The 17,773-nt window shown below is 47.5% G+C and overlaps 1 protein-coding gene and 1 long non-coding RNA gene across 6 annotated transcripts in view; one reads left to right on the forward strand and one right to left on the reverse strand.

Moving 5' to 3' along the window:
• The window catches only part of LOC144799023 (alpha-2,8-sialyltransferase 8F-like), a 358,709-nt gene extending 353,479 nt beyond the window's left edge, over positions 1-5,230 (reverse strand). For 2 of the 4 annotated variants that reach the window (XM_078670182.1, XM_078670181.1), the window contains exon 1: positions 4,467-5,230. In XM_078670182.1, the coding sequence (XP_078526308.1) occupies positions 4,467-4,582 (116 nt within the window). In that variant the 5' untranslated portion in view covers positions 4,583-5,230. The other 2 variants (XM_078670184.1, XM_078670183.1) reach the window with 2 other exon arrangements.
• LOC144799025 (uncharacterized) overlaps positions 1-17,773 on the forward strand; it is a 708,806-nt gene that overhangs the window by 654,060 nt on the left and 36,973 nt on the right. The gene's annotated exons all lie outside the window — the stretch shown is intronic.

A 17,773-nucleotide genomic window follows, 5' to 3' on the forward strand; every position in this document is an offset into this window, starting at 1 on the left:
ACATGGGAAAATGAGGGTTCCCATGTGTAGGATTCACATATCATCTATGCTTATAGACACTATATATTAAGAGTACATAGTCGTGAGAAACACAAAGACAGGATGTAAGGGGTCTCCAAAGCAGTCCTGGAGGGCCGGATCCATGCCAGATTTTGTGCATATCCCCATTTAGATACATGTAGTTATTTTAAAAATCTGGCATGGAATAACGCAGTGATTAGAGTTTTCTATACTAAAGAGATTTTATTGCTATCCAGAGGAACACTTCTTTGCAATGCAATCTTAAAAAAACAACAGGTTGAGAAAAAAATGAGGATCTAAACCCATGACTTGCAGTTTGCATGCAGCTCCTTGGTGCCGCTTCATAGCTCACTGTGCAATTACCGCTTGTAAACTGGAAGTAACAAAAGTATCTGTTTCAAAAGCATTAACCGACTGAGGTATCTACATAAAATACAAATCTTTGATCTGTATGTTACACAGTGTGTTTTGTAGCAGAAACGTTAACCGTCTGTGCTACTGTATGAGTACAGAAACTGTGACAGGACAAACTACAGACCTGTGCCAGAACTACATTAACTACCAGAGGCAACTTACCGTCATTATATATATTATCCCCTGAAAATTACAGGGAACACAATGATCTCTGCAGGAGGTGTCTTAACCCAGTTAAATATTTTAAAATGCAGCCTCTTTGTGCCCAATTAAGAGATCTAGAACAGATGTACTCTCACATTTGCCTTTGTTGACGATTTCTCTGCAGCAGACTTTTTTTAAATAGTTATTATTATTATTATTATGCGTTCTTATATAGCGCTCGATTACCCGAAGGCATCTCGGCGCTTGCCTTGGGAACCCGTCCTGGCTTTTTTCCCTGTGAGATACCCGTACTGGGCATCCCCAAGGTGAAAGCCAGGCATCCCGCCACGGGGGGCCGTAGTGGAGATTAAGCAAGCTAATGCCCAGAGCTACAGAGTGTGAACCCATGATTCGAGTAGGCACCGAAACGAGAATTATTGAGTCCGTGGATATTTGGGCTCAAGACCCTGCCGCATCGGGAATTGAACCCTGGTCCCGGGTCTGACCTCTGCTTCAGGGTCTGCCTCCTCTAACCAGTGAGCCACACTTCTCCACTCTAGTTGACTGTCAAATTCCACTTTTCATTACTTTGCCAATCCTGACTCCATCCCCTTTGCTGTGATCAAGACCCCCAATTTATGGGTTTCGAGAGTCAATGTTTCCAATTCCAGCAAAGCCTTTGGCAGAAGAAAATACCAGAGCCCCCAGATCAGGAAGTCATTATCTAAATACAAAGCTGGTCATTTAGGGAATGTGTTGGTTTTCTTTAGGAAGTGGGGAGGAGTCACTGAAGGACATAAAGACCTCCCAAGTGCAAAATCAGGCCACAGGACACCTCATCCCACTCAGGGACAGGACAGGGAGTGATGGGAGGAACATTCTTAAGCAGGGGCAACATGGGCAAATACAAGCTGCCCTGAAGTGAAGGAACAAGTTAAATAGAGAGCACGTTATAAAGACTAGTTTAGAAACGTACCTGTGTCCTTGTCTTCTGTACATCCTGCACCACCCAAAAGCATAACAAATGTAGTCAATGGGAGTCTTTGACCTTCTCGCTCATATTTTGAGGTCTTCTTTGCTAGACATTGCTTTTGCTATCTCTTCAAGACATGCTGCATCTACTTAGTGGGCTCAGACCCACCCATGGGCATCCCATTCACTGGCTCCATTGTTGCTCTCCTATTATCACATCGCTGCTGACAGGCGCGCAACACCCATTGGCCTCAAAGGGCTTCAGCCACCTGCCCCCCACCCTTGTTGTGTGTGCCAGCCCGGGATGAGTGCAAATGCAAAAACAACAATTGATGGATGGAATGTTGCTCAATGGCAAAACATTCAACCCCAGTCACAGATCTGGGTTTAATCCATCGTTATTTTGCTCACCACACCACCCCAGTTCCGACATGGCCATATGCAAATGGGATGAGACAGCTTCCCGGGCACCCACACCGCCGCACCTGAGCACTTCATAGGTCTTTAAAAGACAAATTGCTTATTAATGAGGCTTTGTTTTTTTCTCCCCTTCTTAGAGCCCCTACAGCTCCACTCTGCCTATTGCTTGGAGAATTAGCCCCACCCGAAATGTGTCTCTAGTTGCACCTCTGGCTGCTGACATATGGGGTCTTCTCCACCAGGCCTGTCCAGGCCCTTTGCCTCTTGGTCGCCATTGTCCTAGCCAATTCAGATGATAGCAAGGGCTGCATTTGTATTAAACACACTGGAGTTAAAGCACTTTCTGTTTACATTTTGAGGCCACGTTCTGTTTAATCAGTCTCACTGACACAATTTGAGCAACACCAGCTCCTGTCGTCCACCAATTACATCCACGTTAGCTGCAAGTCAGTGGAGATTGCTCAGTGGGTAAAGGTGCCTAGTGACTGGACCAATCATGCTCCTGTAAATATACACCCCGCCGGATCAACAGCTGATTAAACTTCTTCAACGCTTAGACATTAGCCAACGGGAGCAGGAATGGCGAAGTGCTGGCCTTTTTTCAGATGATGCCCTCAAGTGGAGGAGTTTCCAAATTACCACTTAAGTGTTTTAAATGCATATAAGGCAGGCCCTTGTAACTGGAAACTCCCTTGCCTCAGCACTAAAGTGTCTGAATGTCCCAGGCTCAGTTTTTAACGATTAAGAATGGGAAAAAACGCAGAGGCCTGTCTACCCCTATTTGTTTGTAGGATGGTCTTAAAGGAGCCCCTTGGGGAACCGGAGAAAAGTATTCTACTTCAGCCAGTCCCGCATCCCCAAAGACACTGTGACATCACGCATTTGATGGTTCCTTTAATGGACGTTAGTATCCCACCTTTGAAGACCCTTGGTCTGGGGCCTATGCAAGCAGATTCAGCCACAGGATGTCATCAGATGAATACTTTCAATGGTTTCCTTCACGTGGCCTTCCCCAACCTGCTACACGGGACAGGTGAAGCCGACAAGGAACAAAGGGTGGGGCCCAGGGGCGTAACACAGGCCCACGCATCCCCCGCAGTGCAAGAAATTAACTTGCATTGCATGATGTCATATATGAACAACAATGACATGTATCGGGTTCTACCATCTCAGCACCGCAGCATGCACGTGGACCGGAGCGGGCTTCTGGTGCATCCTCCCCGTTGGCCTCAGGCTTCTCCCCCTCTCGCGGAGCTCAGGGCCGGCGGATGATGACCTGCGATTCTCGTTCTCGGCTCTTTCCCTCGGTGTGCTTTTAAAGGCCGGCGGGCGCGCGGGCGGGGAGGGAGCTGCCTCTCCATCACCCGCCCCTCGCGCCAGCAGAGCCACGCGACCGGTTCTTGCTCCGGTTGCAGCTCGCGCGCGCCTCCAGGGCTCCCATCACTGTGCGCGCCTCCCCCACACCTGGCAAAGCGGGGTGGGCGCTGCCGCGGCCCAGGGGACGCTTCCTCACAGGACCAGACCCCGAAGGGCCGCCCTACTTGTTGGTAGGCAGGGGGTCCGCGCATCTCCCTGTTTTAGTATCTTCGCGAGCGCGCGGGGCTGCCTTTCTTAGGGGATGTTGCTCCAAATCTAGTTTATTCAAGATGAACCTCGACAGGGTCGCACTCTTCCTTTTACTTAGTGCGCGCGGGGCAGCTCAGGGAGCGCGCTCTGTCTCCACCGTGGTCCAGGCTGATTAGCAGTTCACCTACTACATATTAAGTGAAAACTATCAATGTTACTTTATATTTCTGACTGCTACATAACATGGCTAAAAGGCATTGCAATTGACTAAACCAATAGCTCTTGCATTACCGTGACCGACTGGCTTTGCCAATGCTTGTTGGGTTTTGGCTTTGCCAATGCTTGTTCGGTTTGTTGTGGATTTTTCTGGACTTTGAAACGTCCTGAAGAAGCTTAACTAAAGCACGGGATGGTTTGCCCCTTCAACTCCTCTTACTGACAACATATCAAAACAAAATCTGCTGTTGTGACATGTTCCTCGATTAGGGATTAGGTGAAGTGTTGACTCCACTGGGTAGCTGCCCCTACTCTTTGGCCAGTTGACTCAGGGTGTGGCTCTTTAGCATTCAACAGAACACAGTCGATAAACTGTTAAGAAACTAAAAGCTTGTATTGAATTTATAAAAGTAGCTTCAAAATAAACTTCTATTTTAAATTAATCTGCTACAATGTGGGCTCCAAACCAAATATCCAAGTGGAGAAGTGTGGCAACGCAACCAGAGCGGCTGACTGCGGAGCGCGGGGCTCACAGTTCGATTGCTCGCGGCAGCTCAGCTCGACATCATATGACTCTGGGCAATAGCTCACCTAATCTTCCCTACAGGCCCCAGTGCCTTGAAACCCTTAATGGGTGATTGATATGTTCGCGCTTTACAAATAGGAATTTTTATTATATCAACAAAACCATAATTTGGAAAAAGGAAACTTACCTCTTGCAAATCGGCTCTTCTTCCTTCGGAAGCTGTGCCACCCTGAACACTGTGTAATACACAATGGCAACTCCAGACACCAGCAGAATCCAAGCCAGGTGTTGAACCAGCCGCATCCTTTTGTGTTTATCGCAAAGTGTGCAAATCTACACCAGGCCACACTTCCGTAGATAGTGTTTTTCTTGAGTGGAGCTAGCAAAACAGGCGGAGGTGTGATCCAAGTAATTTTTTGTTATTGGTTACTAAGAAAGATTAGATCCGATAATTTGGAATTCCAAATCCAGAAATACTCTGCTGGGAAGACGCCTAGTCTGGTAACTCTTGGTCAACTAGCGCTATAGGCTTCTTGCTGGTCTTGGCTGAAGCTTGGGGATGGAAGGGGACTCCTTCCTTGAAAGAGTGTCAAGAAGACCTTGTGTGGAAGGTAGGTGTTGTATGTGGACTCCTGCGGTCACCTGTTCGTAGACTGAAGGCAATGATCTAGCAGTCCGTCCTCTGTGGAGCAAGGCTTGGCTCCCTCTGGGTGCAGGAAGTGCTTCCAGATGCTGTGGTGTTCAGGTTTGCTTGAAAAGAGGCAGGTCAAACACCATAAAGTTGTATTTGCTCTTATATGTAATACAGGTGTGGCGGGGCTCTTGTGTGGCACGACTCCATCATAGTTCCCCTGCCTGTCGTAGAGCTGAAGTCTAATGCGAGTTGATATGTGTACATTTACTAATAGGGAAAAGAGAAAAAGCACTGAAGCAGGATTGTGTTCCTACTCCAACGACCTCTGGCCACATTTCAGTTGGGCAACAACTGCACTGTGTTTTCTGTTCACGGAGATGGCCGCCGGTTGCAAAACCAGCAGTGGCCTCAGAGGCACTCTCCAAAGTAAATGAAGATCCGCTTAAAAATTAAACTGATGCCAGAGTACACCATTAGCCAGTCATGGAAAGCAAAATCAGTGCTGCATTCGGTACATTAAAATTTCTGAGGCCTGGCACAGTTCCCGCGAACAAAGTTTATAACTCTGCTGTGGTGAACGTGTGTATATATGTGTGTATATATATATATTATGTGTGTGTGTGTATACATATATATATTCACTGGAAAAAACATAGGTTTCAGGCACGTTATAGTTGGAAATAAGCATTTCAAAAACCTTAGAAATTCACTGAAAAAACCATAGGTTTCAGGCTCGTTATAGTTAGCTGGACATTTCACACGTACAAAACCATAGAAATTCCCCCGTTATAGTTAGTTCAGCTAACTATAACTTACGCCCCCGCAATGCACTGCTGATGACGTCACATATTACATCACTCATGACATGGTCAGTGACATCAGTGATGACATCACTGATGACATCTCAAATGACATCACTGATGGCACACTTGTGACATCAGGCCACGCCCCCTCCCTGCACCACTGCGCAAACACACCCTCTGATGCGTCAGGACTCAAGGGGATTAAGTCCCCTTGAGTCCTGGGGGTCCATGGGGGCCAACTAGCCCACCACTTTCCTCCAGTAAGCGCCACAGAGCTGCTTTACAGAGTGGTGTAAAAAGGGGCGTGGCCTCTGAACACCTCTCTGCAACGCAGCTCCCTGGCGCATACTGGAGGTACCTGGTAGGCTAGTTGGCCTCCAGGGACCCTCGGTATTCAAGGGGAATTAATTCCCCAACTTACAACTCGCCTGGGGGCGCGTTTGCACAGTGGTGAAGGAAGGGGGCGGGCCTGAGGTGAAGTGTGAAAACACACCCTGTGGCGCGTTATAAGTTGGGGAATTAATTCCTCTTCAATCCTGAGGGTCCCTGGGGGCCAACTAGCCCACCAGGTACCTCCAAGTATGAGCCAGGGAGCTGCGTTGCAGAGAGTTGTCCAGAGGCCACACCCCTTTTTACACCCCTCTGCATCGCTCTGTCATAGCAAACAGCAGTGTCCCGGGGGTGGGTACCCCGGGACACGGCAGGAGCAGGCCCTGGGGGGTGGCGGTCCCCAGGGCCATCACAGGCTCCAAGAGGGGGTCGCGTGGCCCCCCTCCCAACATCTCAACAGCCCCGGGGAGGTGGCGGTCACCAGGGCATGTAGGGAGACTCGAGCCCTCTCCCACACAGGTATATATATTTTTTTAAAGAAGCCCCGGGGGTGGCGGTCCCGGGGCTGTGGGGGTCAGTATGCCTCCCGCAATCATAATTAATCAGAGCCCAGGGGGTTGTGGTCCTCAGGGCTTGGGGGTAAAAAAAACAAGCCCGGGAGGGGCGTGTGCTCCCCGCAAATATTGTTTCAAAGCCCTGGGGGTGGCAGTCCCCGGGGCAGTGTGGGGGGATTGGGGCCCCACCCACACATTTTTTACGGCCCCCGGGACCTGGCCCACCCATGGGCTTCAATGAAACATTCATTTTTCATTTTCCGCAATTTGTGGGACCCCTTGAGGGACCCCCTGAGCAGGCCTAGGGGGTCAGGGTGTTTCTCCCCTTCCCCCTTTTCTTGATTTTTGCCCTAGTTTTACTGTTTTCATGTGCCTCGGTTCCACCGAGGCACAAGATGGCTGCCAACACTTCCTGGTTTGGAGTGTTGACAGCCAATTGGAATGCAGCTCGTGATCGGCAGGGTGCGCGGATCCACTGCGCCTCTATATATCGAAAGTTTTATTGATTTTCTCAGTAACTACTGAATGGATTTACACCATTTAAGAAAAAAGAGTTCTTTCTGAGGCAAGGGCTATCTTCATGCCAAATTTGCTGTAATTCCGTTCAGCAGTTCGAGCTGTAGCCGTGTCTAAAGTTTCCAATCGGAAATGCATTTTTTACCTCTGTTTCTTTATTTTCTCAGGAACTACTGAACAGATTTCCACCATTTAACAAAAAGAGTTCTTTCTGAACCAAGGGCTACCCCCTTTTTTCTCGGGCCCCCACTTGCTGAATCACCCCGAAATTTGAAGCATAGGAGCGGACCAGAGCGCCCCACGAGCTTTGAAAATTTCGCGGAGTTTCGTCGACCGGTGCCAAAGTTATTGGGAAAAGAATGTTACGAATTTCCTATGGATAATAGGTCCCAACTATAACTACCTACTGGCAACCGCCAGTATGTAATATATATATATAGACCAAGGCCTCTGGGCAGGCTGAAACGTTATGCTGACAGGCTGCGCTATTGCTGAATTAAACAGCTAATTGCTCACCTGCATTCCTGGGTCGACTCTCGTTTCTTTCTCCGCGAAATAACCCCAGTCACAAGGGGTTTGGCGATTTGGATCGAGTTCTGTGGCATATATATATATATATACATATATATACATATATATATATATATATATATATATATATACAACACACAGTTTGCCTGCAATAAGGGGGCCCAAACAGGGAATTGGTTATTGCCTTTCATTTATTAAAAGATGCAGTGGGAACAGCCAGGTCCTTTCGCCAATATCATCGCTCAGCTCCGCCCGACGCGTTTCATGCCCCCAGGCACTTCCTCATGGGCTATCTGGCTTTCGAGAATGCAGGCACGATAATTGTTATAAGCACCAGTTCAACACATCAAATCCCGCCCGGTTGGGCGTGGCCACACCCGTGGCCTCTTGGTAGATGTAGTGCTACAGTATTTCTCAGGTGAGTATCTGTGCCGCTTTCAAAGTAACGAACAAAGTTTTAAGACCACAGTGGGTTGCAAAATGTTCCTTAGCTGCTGCCCACGTCCGTTAATGTCTTTTAACAGGCTTCCTTGTTCCAATGCTGCCTCGGAGTTAACCGCTGCTGCAGGACGGCACGCAGTGCCGCAGAGCACCCCTCGCGGCCTCAGGCTAGCCGCTCCAAATACAACACACAGTTTGCCTGCAATAAGGGGGCCCAAACAGGGAATTGGTTATTGCCTTTCATTTATTAAAAGATGCAGTGGGAACAGCCAGGTCCTTTCGCCAATATCATCGCTCAGCTCCGCCCGACGCGTTTCATGCCCCCAGGCACTTCCTCATGGGCTATCTGGCTTTCGAGAATGCAGGCACGATAATTGTTATAAGCACCAGTTCAACACATCAAATCCCGCCCTACAGTATTTCTCAGGTGAGTATCTGTGCCGCTTTCAAAGTAACGAACAAAGTTTTAAGACCACAGTGGGTTGCAAAATGTTCCTTAGCTGCTGCCCACGTCCGTTATTGTCTTTTAACAGGCTTCCAACCGGGCGGGATTTGATGTGTTGAACTGGTGCTTATAACAATTATCGTGCCTGCATTCTCGAAAGCCAGATAGCCCATGAGGAAGTGCCTGGGGGCATGAAACGCGTCGGGCGGAGCTGAGCGATGATATTGGCGAAAGGACCTGGCTGTTCCCACTGCATCTTTTAATAAATGAAAGGCAATAACCAATTCCCTGTTTGGGCCCCCTTATTGCAGGCAAACTGTGTGTTGTATTTGGAGCGGCTAGCCTGAGGCCGCGAGGGGTGCTCTGCGGCACTGCGTGCCGTCCTGCAGCAGCGGTTCACTCCGAGGCAGCATTGGAACAAGGAAGCCTGTTAAAAGACATTAACGGACGTGGGCAGCAGCTAAGGAAAATTTTGCAACCCACTGTGGTCTTAAAACTTTGTTCGTTACTTTGAAAGCGGCACAGATACTCACCAGAGAAATACTGTAGCACTACATCTACCAAGAGGCCACGGGTGTGGCCACGCCCAACCGGGCGGGATTTGATGTGTTGAACTGGTGCTTATAACAATTATCGTGCCTGCATTCTCGAAAGCCAGATAGCCCATGAGGAAGTGCCTGGGGCATGAAACGCGTCGGGCGGAGCTGAGCGATGATATTGGCGAAAGGACCTGGCTGTTCCCACTGCATCTTTTAATAAATGAAAGTCAATAACCAATTCCCTGTTTGGGCCCCCTTATTGCAGGCAAACTGTGTGTTGTATTTGGAGCGGCTAGCCTGAGGCCGCGAGGGGTGCTCTGCGGCACTGCGTGCCGTCCTGCAGCAGCGGTTAACTCCGAGGCAGCATTGGAACAAGGAAGCCTGTTAAAAGACATTAACGGACGTGGGCAGCAGCTAAGGAACATTTTGCAACCCACTGTGGTCTTAAAACTTTGTTCGTTACTTTGAAAGCGGCACAGATACTCACCTGAGAAATACTGTAGCACTACATCTACCAAGAGGCCACGGGTGTGGCCACGCCCAACCGGGCGGGATTTGATGTGTTGAACTGGTGCTTATAACAATTATCGTGCCTGCATTCTCGAAAGCCAGATAGCCCATGAGGAAGTGCCTGGGGGCATGAAACGCGTCGGGCGGAACTGAGCGATGATATTGGCGAAAGGACCTGGCTGTTCCCACTGCATCTTTTAATAAATGAAAGGCAATAACCAATTCCCTGTTTGGGCCCCCTTATTGCAGGCAAACTGTGTGTTGTATTTGGAGCGGCTAGCCTGAGGCCGCGAGGGGTGCTCTGCGGCACTGCGTGCCGTCCTGCAGCAGCGGTTAACTCCGAGGCAGCATTGGAACAAGGAAGCCTGTTAAAAGACATTAACGGACGTGGGCAGCAGCTAAGGAACATTTTGCACCCCACTGTGGTCTTAAAACTTTGTTCGTTACTTTGAAAGCGGCACAGATACTCACCTGAGAAATACTGTAGCACTACATCTACCAAGAGGCCACGGGTGTGGCCACGCCCAACCGGGCGGGATTTGATGTGTTGAACTGGTGCTTATAACAATTATCGTGCCTGCATTCTCGAAAGCCAGATAGCCCATGAGGAAGTGCCTGGGGGCATGAAACGCGTCGGGCGGAGCTGAGCGATGATATTGGTGAAAAGACCTGGCTGTTCCCACTGCATCTTTTTTTTTTTTTTTTTTTTTAAGACGTTTATTAAAGTTTCAGAAATACACAGCGTCTTGCACACAACCCGGAGGCTGGCCGCTATTTATCAAACGTAAAGTATCTAAACATCAATGCAATGGTAACGGCCATCCTTGCCAAGTCGTAAATCGTGTAAATAACATCTGAATACCTACGGAAAATAATGTTCACAGACCTAGTCCGTCTCATTTTATAATAAACAACCGTAACTTGTCTCTATGATAATCAGGATTGCACCAGTCATTATCAACATCCTACAGGGTTACATTAGCCAAGCATTTTCAATCGGATCCTAAGCACATCATCATATTATGAAGACAGTCCCCTTCACAAGCCACATCACTAGCCTTGCCTGGCACTCCCTGCGCCTCCCCCCGCCTAGTACGGCACATCTCGTAATTGCAACCATGACCCCCCTCCAGATGTACTCCAAGTTACACAGTATATATCGCAGCGACTTAGATCGTTCCTCATCACACTTTTCCCAAAGACATCCCCGCCATGCCCCCAAAACACACAGAAGGCTATCATATAGCAAAGACACTGTGGCACTCCCTCTATGGGTCATCATCAGGATCTAGCAGTTCCTCCGGGGGCTCACATAGGTTCCCTCGATATTCATTCCAATTAGTCCATATTCTCGACCATTTTTTAGGGCACCCTCTATGCACATATACTGCCCTTTCCGCTACCATTGCTGAGTCCATATCATTACACCATCGAGTACATGAGGGTTTCACACCAGATCCCCATCTCCTAGCAATGTTACGCTTTGCAATGGCCATACCCAGTGTCGCCCAGAGTTGCAATCCCTTGTTCATATCAGTAGGAGACCAAATGTTTAGTATACAACACTTAGGGTCATTCTGTAGCACAACCCCCGTCGCCTCCGATATCTCAAACAACACTTCCTCCCAATAAGATTGTATTTTGGGGCAATCCCATAAAATATGATAAAAAGTCCCTGGGGATCCACAACCTCTGAGGCAGGTAGGTTCCGGGGTACGCCCCAGTTTATGTAGTAGAGTACGGGAATAATACACCCTATGTAGTATTTTTAATTGAACCAGTTTCAGTTGTGAAGGTATGGTGGTCTCCCTGGGCGAGGCCAGTGCATGTAACCAGTCCTCATCAGCTATGTCGCCCAGATCCACCTCCCATCTGCTACAGAGGACTACCGTGGGGTTAGGGAGATTATTGACGAGCTTCCGATATGTAAGGGAGATCGCCTTCTTATCTAAGTGGTCAGTGAGGGGTCTATCCTCCAGGGGGAGGATGCGGCAAGGGTTGAGTCAGATGGGATGGCTCCCTGCAAGGCGTGTTTGATTTGTGCATACCTATAGTGTTCATTTGCCCCCATTCCATACTTCTCTCGCAAGGCTGGGAATGAAATAACCCCCCCTTATCCATAGGTCTCCGATTGTCGATATGCCAATTAGATCCCATTGCCTGAAACCTTTCGAGTTCGACAGTGTGCCAAGTTTGGGGGTATCCCAGAGCGGTGTGGCCAGCGTAAGGACTCCCTCCCATCCTAGAGCTCTCTGTGCAGTATTGTGGAAAAGTAAATTTTGCCATGTTCTGTGTCCCTACGCGTCCTCCATCATATGTTATGTGTGCATGATTAATATGCATATGTATTCCCCATGTTCGATTAAAGACGCAATTATAGCTGTGTCCATCTCTAGTATGCCAGTTTCCAGTTCTCGTGAATACTACGAATATCAGGCCTATTTAAAGTTACGTTGCCACGTTTCTCAGTGTGCACGTTATTCCATTGTAAAGTCCCCGTTTCTAGGCCTCAAAAGGGCCCGGACACCAGATTCAGCTCCTGTCTCCTGAAGCCCTCGCTGAGGAGCGATACAGCCCCCACCTGTATCCCTGACCCTTCACTTACTTCCTGCCTCACAGTGCCCGGTTCAGCCTGGCTCTGCCTCTGAGTCTGCCAAGAGTATGTTATGATTCTAGTTATCAGTCCAGCCCTCCTTCTCTGCATTCCTAAGCTACTGAACCGCATCAATAGTTTCCGTCATTGTCTAGCCTTTACGTCTCCATGTAAGAGAAATACTGCATTTAATGGTCATTTAATATTCTTCATCACGCACTACATGTAGAATAATGCATGCACCATTCTTAGAGTCTGTTAGCCTTTACCCCGATAACTTTTGGATTCTATCAACATGTTCTCTAAACATCAGATACTAGATACTGCTTAGGTACATGTCGCCCTGACTCTCCAGACTTCAGTCTCTGCTCCTAGCACAGAGTTCGTAGCCCCCAGCTTCTCCTAGTAACACGTCATTGCCAGTTTGCGCGCACCATTAGGTCAGAGGTCCCGGCTCCTTAGGTAGCCCCCTCCATGTTTCCGCCCCATTTATGACATATTCTGTTACGTTTGCATCACATGTCTATGTATACGCCTCTGTTACACCTATTTTCACCCTTATCTTTCGCGACTGCTACGTGTCACACCCTTTGCTCCACCCACTGCTCCGCCTATCATATGTACTGTAATGCAACTGTTTTACTATATATACTTGTGTATTGTTATTAAATGCGAGCGCGCTCATCCCAGATCCAGCCCCGGCAGCTGCCGGGCTCTGCCATCCTATTCCTATGCAGGTTGTCCTGTTCCTGTCCTTTATGCTGTAATAAACCTGCAAACTCCTACTACCTCGAATCTTGACTCTTATTTATTGAGCTATCTGTTATTGCTATGCCTAGTCAAACCTAGATCCGGTATTATTTATTTATATACCACATAATGGCGCCCGAATAGGGACTTGCCCTTTCCCCACGCGTCGGTGAAGCCACGCCGACCCCCTGACCCTCTGCAGTCGTGACGGAACTCTTCTGCGCACCGGCAGATATTTCTGCTTTAAGTATCCCTCAGGCCCACGGAGGAGACGGAGGAGGCGGTCCAGCATCCAGACGAGACGGTGGAGGAACGCGGCGAGTCCCGACCAGAGCCCAAGCCGAGAGTCCAAGGTCCGAGGTATCCGGAGGCCCACCTGTAACAGAAGTTCGAAGTTCGTCCGTCCGGCGTCGAAGCAGTCCAGTCCAGTCCGAGGCCTTCCGTTCTTGCTGCCCGGTGAGTACCGTTGCTGGGGTAGTATCTAGACAGGGTCAATCTAATTGACTCTGGTCCGTGGGTTGGTGGTACACAGACCCACAAAACGAAGTGTCCATTTCGGTGGATGCGGGTCCTGACGTGTCTCTGTATGAGACCGGTAAGTTTCGTACTGTTTCAGCAGTGCATCTAGTTTCTGTTCTAGTCAGTTCTGTTCTCGAGAAAATTCATGTATTCTGTTTTCCGTATTCCAGGTAGTATTCTGTTCGAACTGTTACTCTGAATGTTATTCATGTATTTTAATGTCGTGGTATGAGTGTGAAGTAATTATCGTGTTTATTGTGTATTGTGTTGTGTCCAGATTATAGTTCAGTCATGCCGCTCTTTTCAAAACTGCGTCAGTTAAAAACCAGAAAAGGTCTGCTAGAAGCAGCAGTTCCTGTCCCGCCTAGGGACAGTCCAGGTCATTTTATGTATCAAAAGCATGGCATAAGTGCCATACTATATCTAGATTTATGGGTAGAGTATACCAAACAGTTAGAAGAAAAGTATAGATGGCCCGTATCGGGTACATGGGATGCCGAGTGCATCATGAGAGTAGAAGAAGCATTATGGAAAAAGAAAGCCAGACAGTCACAGAAAGATGCCATCGAGTTATGGCGCAAAGAATCTCATAAAAGAACCGAAAAAGAAATCAGAAAGTCAGAATTAAGTAGAGAATCCTTAGAGCGGGCCCAAGAAAGGGAATTAATCGAGATTGGTGAACGAGTTAAAACCGAACAGTCAGACAGACAGAGGCATGCTCTTATTAAGGGTATGTATCCTCTTCTTGCCGAGGGCTTGCCAAAAGCGACCCCAGAGGCATCCAGTAGTTTCCCGCCACCACTAGTTCCGACCAAGCTACGTCACAAACCGACCGCAGCTGATATTTTCATTTCGTCCTATTTGGACGACACAGTCCCAGAATATGCAAATCCTGTTCCGCCAGTCCCTGTAAATCAGGCAATTCCCGCTCCTCCAGACACCGGAGTACCTGTTACGGTACCCCCGGTCCAGCCCGCCATACAAGTCCAGCCTGCATTTCCATTTCCCACTCTGCCAGGACGAAGAGCATCAGTAGACGACTCTAGTTTAGGGGCCGCAGGGGGAGGTCCTCCAGGAACCCCGCCGCCACACAAGCGTTTAACGTTAGCCGAATTACATGCACAAGCGTCACAGCGTACGCCCAGATATCAGTCTGTTGCAGAAATAAGAAAAGCCCTTACCGAATGTGGCTATGATCCAGTCCCAGGCGAGGATAATATGGTTTTATATTCATTACGCGTGAGAAAGGTGACCGAGTATCTAGTCACCCTACCAGATATGAAAGAAGATCTAGACAGAATATATCGTTTCATCCGTACAGGGGATGATCCAGAAAGTATTAGTGAAGTCATGTCTCAAAGGAAAGCTGAGATCCAGCTCATGTTATTAAAATTCCTGATTAATTGTCTAATAAGAGAACAAGATTCCCCGACTAAAGATCAGGCCGAAATGAAAATCCTGACAAGGTGGAGTGATAATATAGCCGAGGGTAAGCACAAGACTATCAGTAGTATAGAGAGTATGTACAAGAAAATCCGTAAAGAAATAATAAAGTTACACGAACAACGTAAAGCAGCACAAGTAAACGAGAAAGAAAATGACTCTTCTACTGAAGAGGTAGACGACGAGAATCCCGCCAGAATAGCGTATGTAGGAAAATCTAGATTTCCAGATCGCCATTTACGCCTAGAACACAAGTCAACTTTCCATCGTCCAACACCAGAACAAGGTTCTCTAGAACAAGTATTTCAAGCTACCGATCACATTCTGAAGTCACAAATCGGTTACAGTGAGTTAAGTACTATGCATGAACAAGAATTAGTCCGATCAGCAGTCCGATGGATTACTGATTCTACCACTTTTCCAGACGAAATAGTGGCACAAATGTTTCTGAAAATGCCCCCAGCCGAGCAACGACTGGTGGGTATGTATATGATCCAGCACCTCATTACATTGTATGAGGGTCAACATTCTGATCCAGGTCCGTTACACGATGTCCTGAACGAGTTACTCCAGTACAAATGGAAAGGTTTAGGTACCGATTTAATTAGTGTCATTCTAGAACAGCGCCACAAATACAGAACGTTTTTGAACCCGCATTTTGTTCATATCTCACCCCCAGAAAGTAAACCCTTTTACATAGACAGACAGAATCCGTTACGAGAAGTACATCCAGTTAAGACAGAGGGTGGTGAAATGCAACGAGTGTTTGTTTACACCCCTATCACAAAGATGGAACTTTTAGAGATGAAAAAGTTAATTCCCTGTCATGATAAAGATCCAGCAGGGTTCCACCGAGAATTAAAAGACATGCTCCGTATGGGAGAATACACGTATCCGGATATCATTAAAATGTTAAAGGTCCTGTTGCCCGCAGGGGTATATGAGAGACTCAAAGAAAAAGAATGGGAGGTGGGAGAGAAAAAGATCGATTGGACAGTCCTAGAAGCCGAAGACAAGGCACGAATACCAGGTACCGGTCTTGGAGATAAATGTAAAGAATTACCAGAATTATTAATACAAGTTTTGCCTAGATTATTGACAACTAGAAAAGAAGACTGGGATGCAATCTCAGCATGTAAACAGAAACAAGACGAAGACACTAGTGATTTTTACTCTAGATTTGAAAAATGTTTTATTATAAACAGTGGCCTCAAGACGAGTAGCGAGTCATACCCTCATCTTTTTGTTACTAAATTAGTCGAGAATTCAAGTCCACAAATTAAAAACCGAGTTTTGAAAGTCGAAAGTACCTGGCAAGCTAATACCCCGTCCCAGATGTTACAGATGCTTCAATACCACCAGAATAGAATCAGAGAAGAGCAAGATCACGAGAGAAAACGTATGAAAGACACGAAAATGAAAGTACTAGTTGCACAATCTGTTCCTCAAGACAGTCAGAAAAGGGGTCCGAATCAAGCCAGTCATCCTGCAGCTCCCGTTAAAGGAAACTGCAATTATTGTAAACAGCCAGGTCATTTTATAAACGAGTGTGCAGTTCTGAAACACAACATAGCTACCGGTAAGACTAAAGAAAGACCACGTCCGCCTAGACAAGAGCAAGTTTCACAGACTTCTCAGCCACAGAATGCACAACAGACAGTTCCAGCACCGCAGCCCATCGCTGCAACACAGCATGTTACACAGCAGATGTACCAGTATGCACAGTCTGAGTATCCAGAGTATCAGCCATATTCATGAAGCAGCCTAGAGAGGGAGGTAGGCTTGCCTCTCATCGAGATACCTGTAGATCAAGAAGGTCCCTATGTCCACAGTCAAGTATTAGGGAAAGACAGAAAGTTTCTGATTGATACAGGGGCAAGTAGGACCACTATAAGTCACGCCGAAGTTCCAGGGGCTCCGCTCTCAGGCTCTAGAAATGTTTCCCTTGGATTTTCAGGAAAACCTATCGTAAATGAAATATCAAAGCCAGTTACTCTAGAAGTAGGTCCATTGTCCCGCACTACTGATCTGTTACTTACTAAGTCATGTCCAGAGAATTTGTTAGGCATTAAAACACTGAAAGAATTAGGTGCAGTTATATGCTGTTCCCCAGAGGGGATACGATTGTTCCTACGCGACTTCAAGGGTCACTATGTATTACGAGATTTTGACCCCAGATTGTCCAATGTTCCGCAGCATCTATGGGCGCAAGGTCCAACTGATGTTGGTTTTATGCAAATCACACCCCATCGTGTGACTCTCAAGCCAGGTGTAGTGTTACCACGAATAAAACAGTACAGATTGCCACCAGAGGCTGTAGCAGCCTTATCCAAAATTATTGACGAGCTCATGGCTCAGGGAGTAGTTGTAGAAACCGACTCCAATGTATGTAACTCTCCGATCATTCCAGTCATGAAACGTACTGATCCAAATGCACCCCCAGTATATCGTTTAGTGATTGACCTCCGAGAGCTTAACAAATGTATTATTCCCCAGTACCCAGTTGTCCCAGATATCTCTTCCCTATTGACAGTCATTGATTCCGAAGCTTCATTTTTCACTGTCATAGACCTCAAGAATGCGTTTTTCAGTGTCCCCATTCATCCAGACAGCCAGTTTCTTTTCGGATTTTGTTTAAATGGAAGGAGCTATATGTTCACACGCGCTCCTCAAGGTTTCACAGAAAGTCCTAGTATTTATAGTCAAGCACTCAAGAGACAACTAGACAACATTCACATGCCAACTGACACTGCCCTGCTCCAGTATGTCGATGATCTACTGATCACAGCCCGTTCTGAACGTGCTTGCGAGCGAGCCTCACTTACAGTCTTGTATTTCCTAGCCGAGATGGGACACAAGGTGTCCCCTTCGAAGCTTCAATTCTGT

The sequence above is a fragment of the Lissotriton helveticus genome, chromosome 12, assembly GCF_964261635.1.
Source record: "Lissotriton helveticus chromosome 12, aLisHel1.1, whole genome shotgun sequence".
Classification (NCBI taxonomy): domain Eukaryota; kingdom Metazoa; phylum Chordata; class Amphibia; order Caudata; family Salamandridae; genus Lissotriton; species Lissotriton helveticus.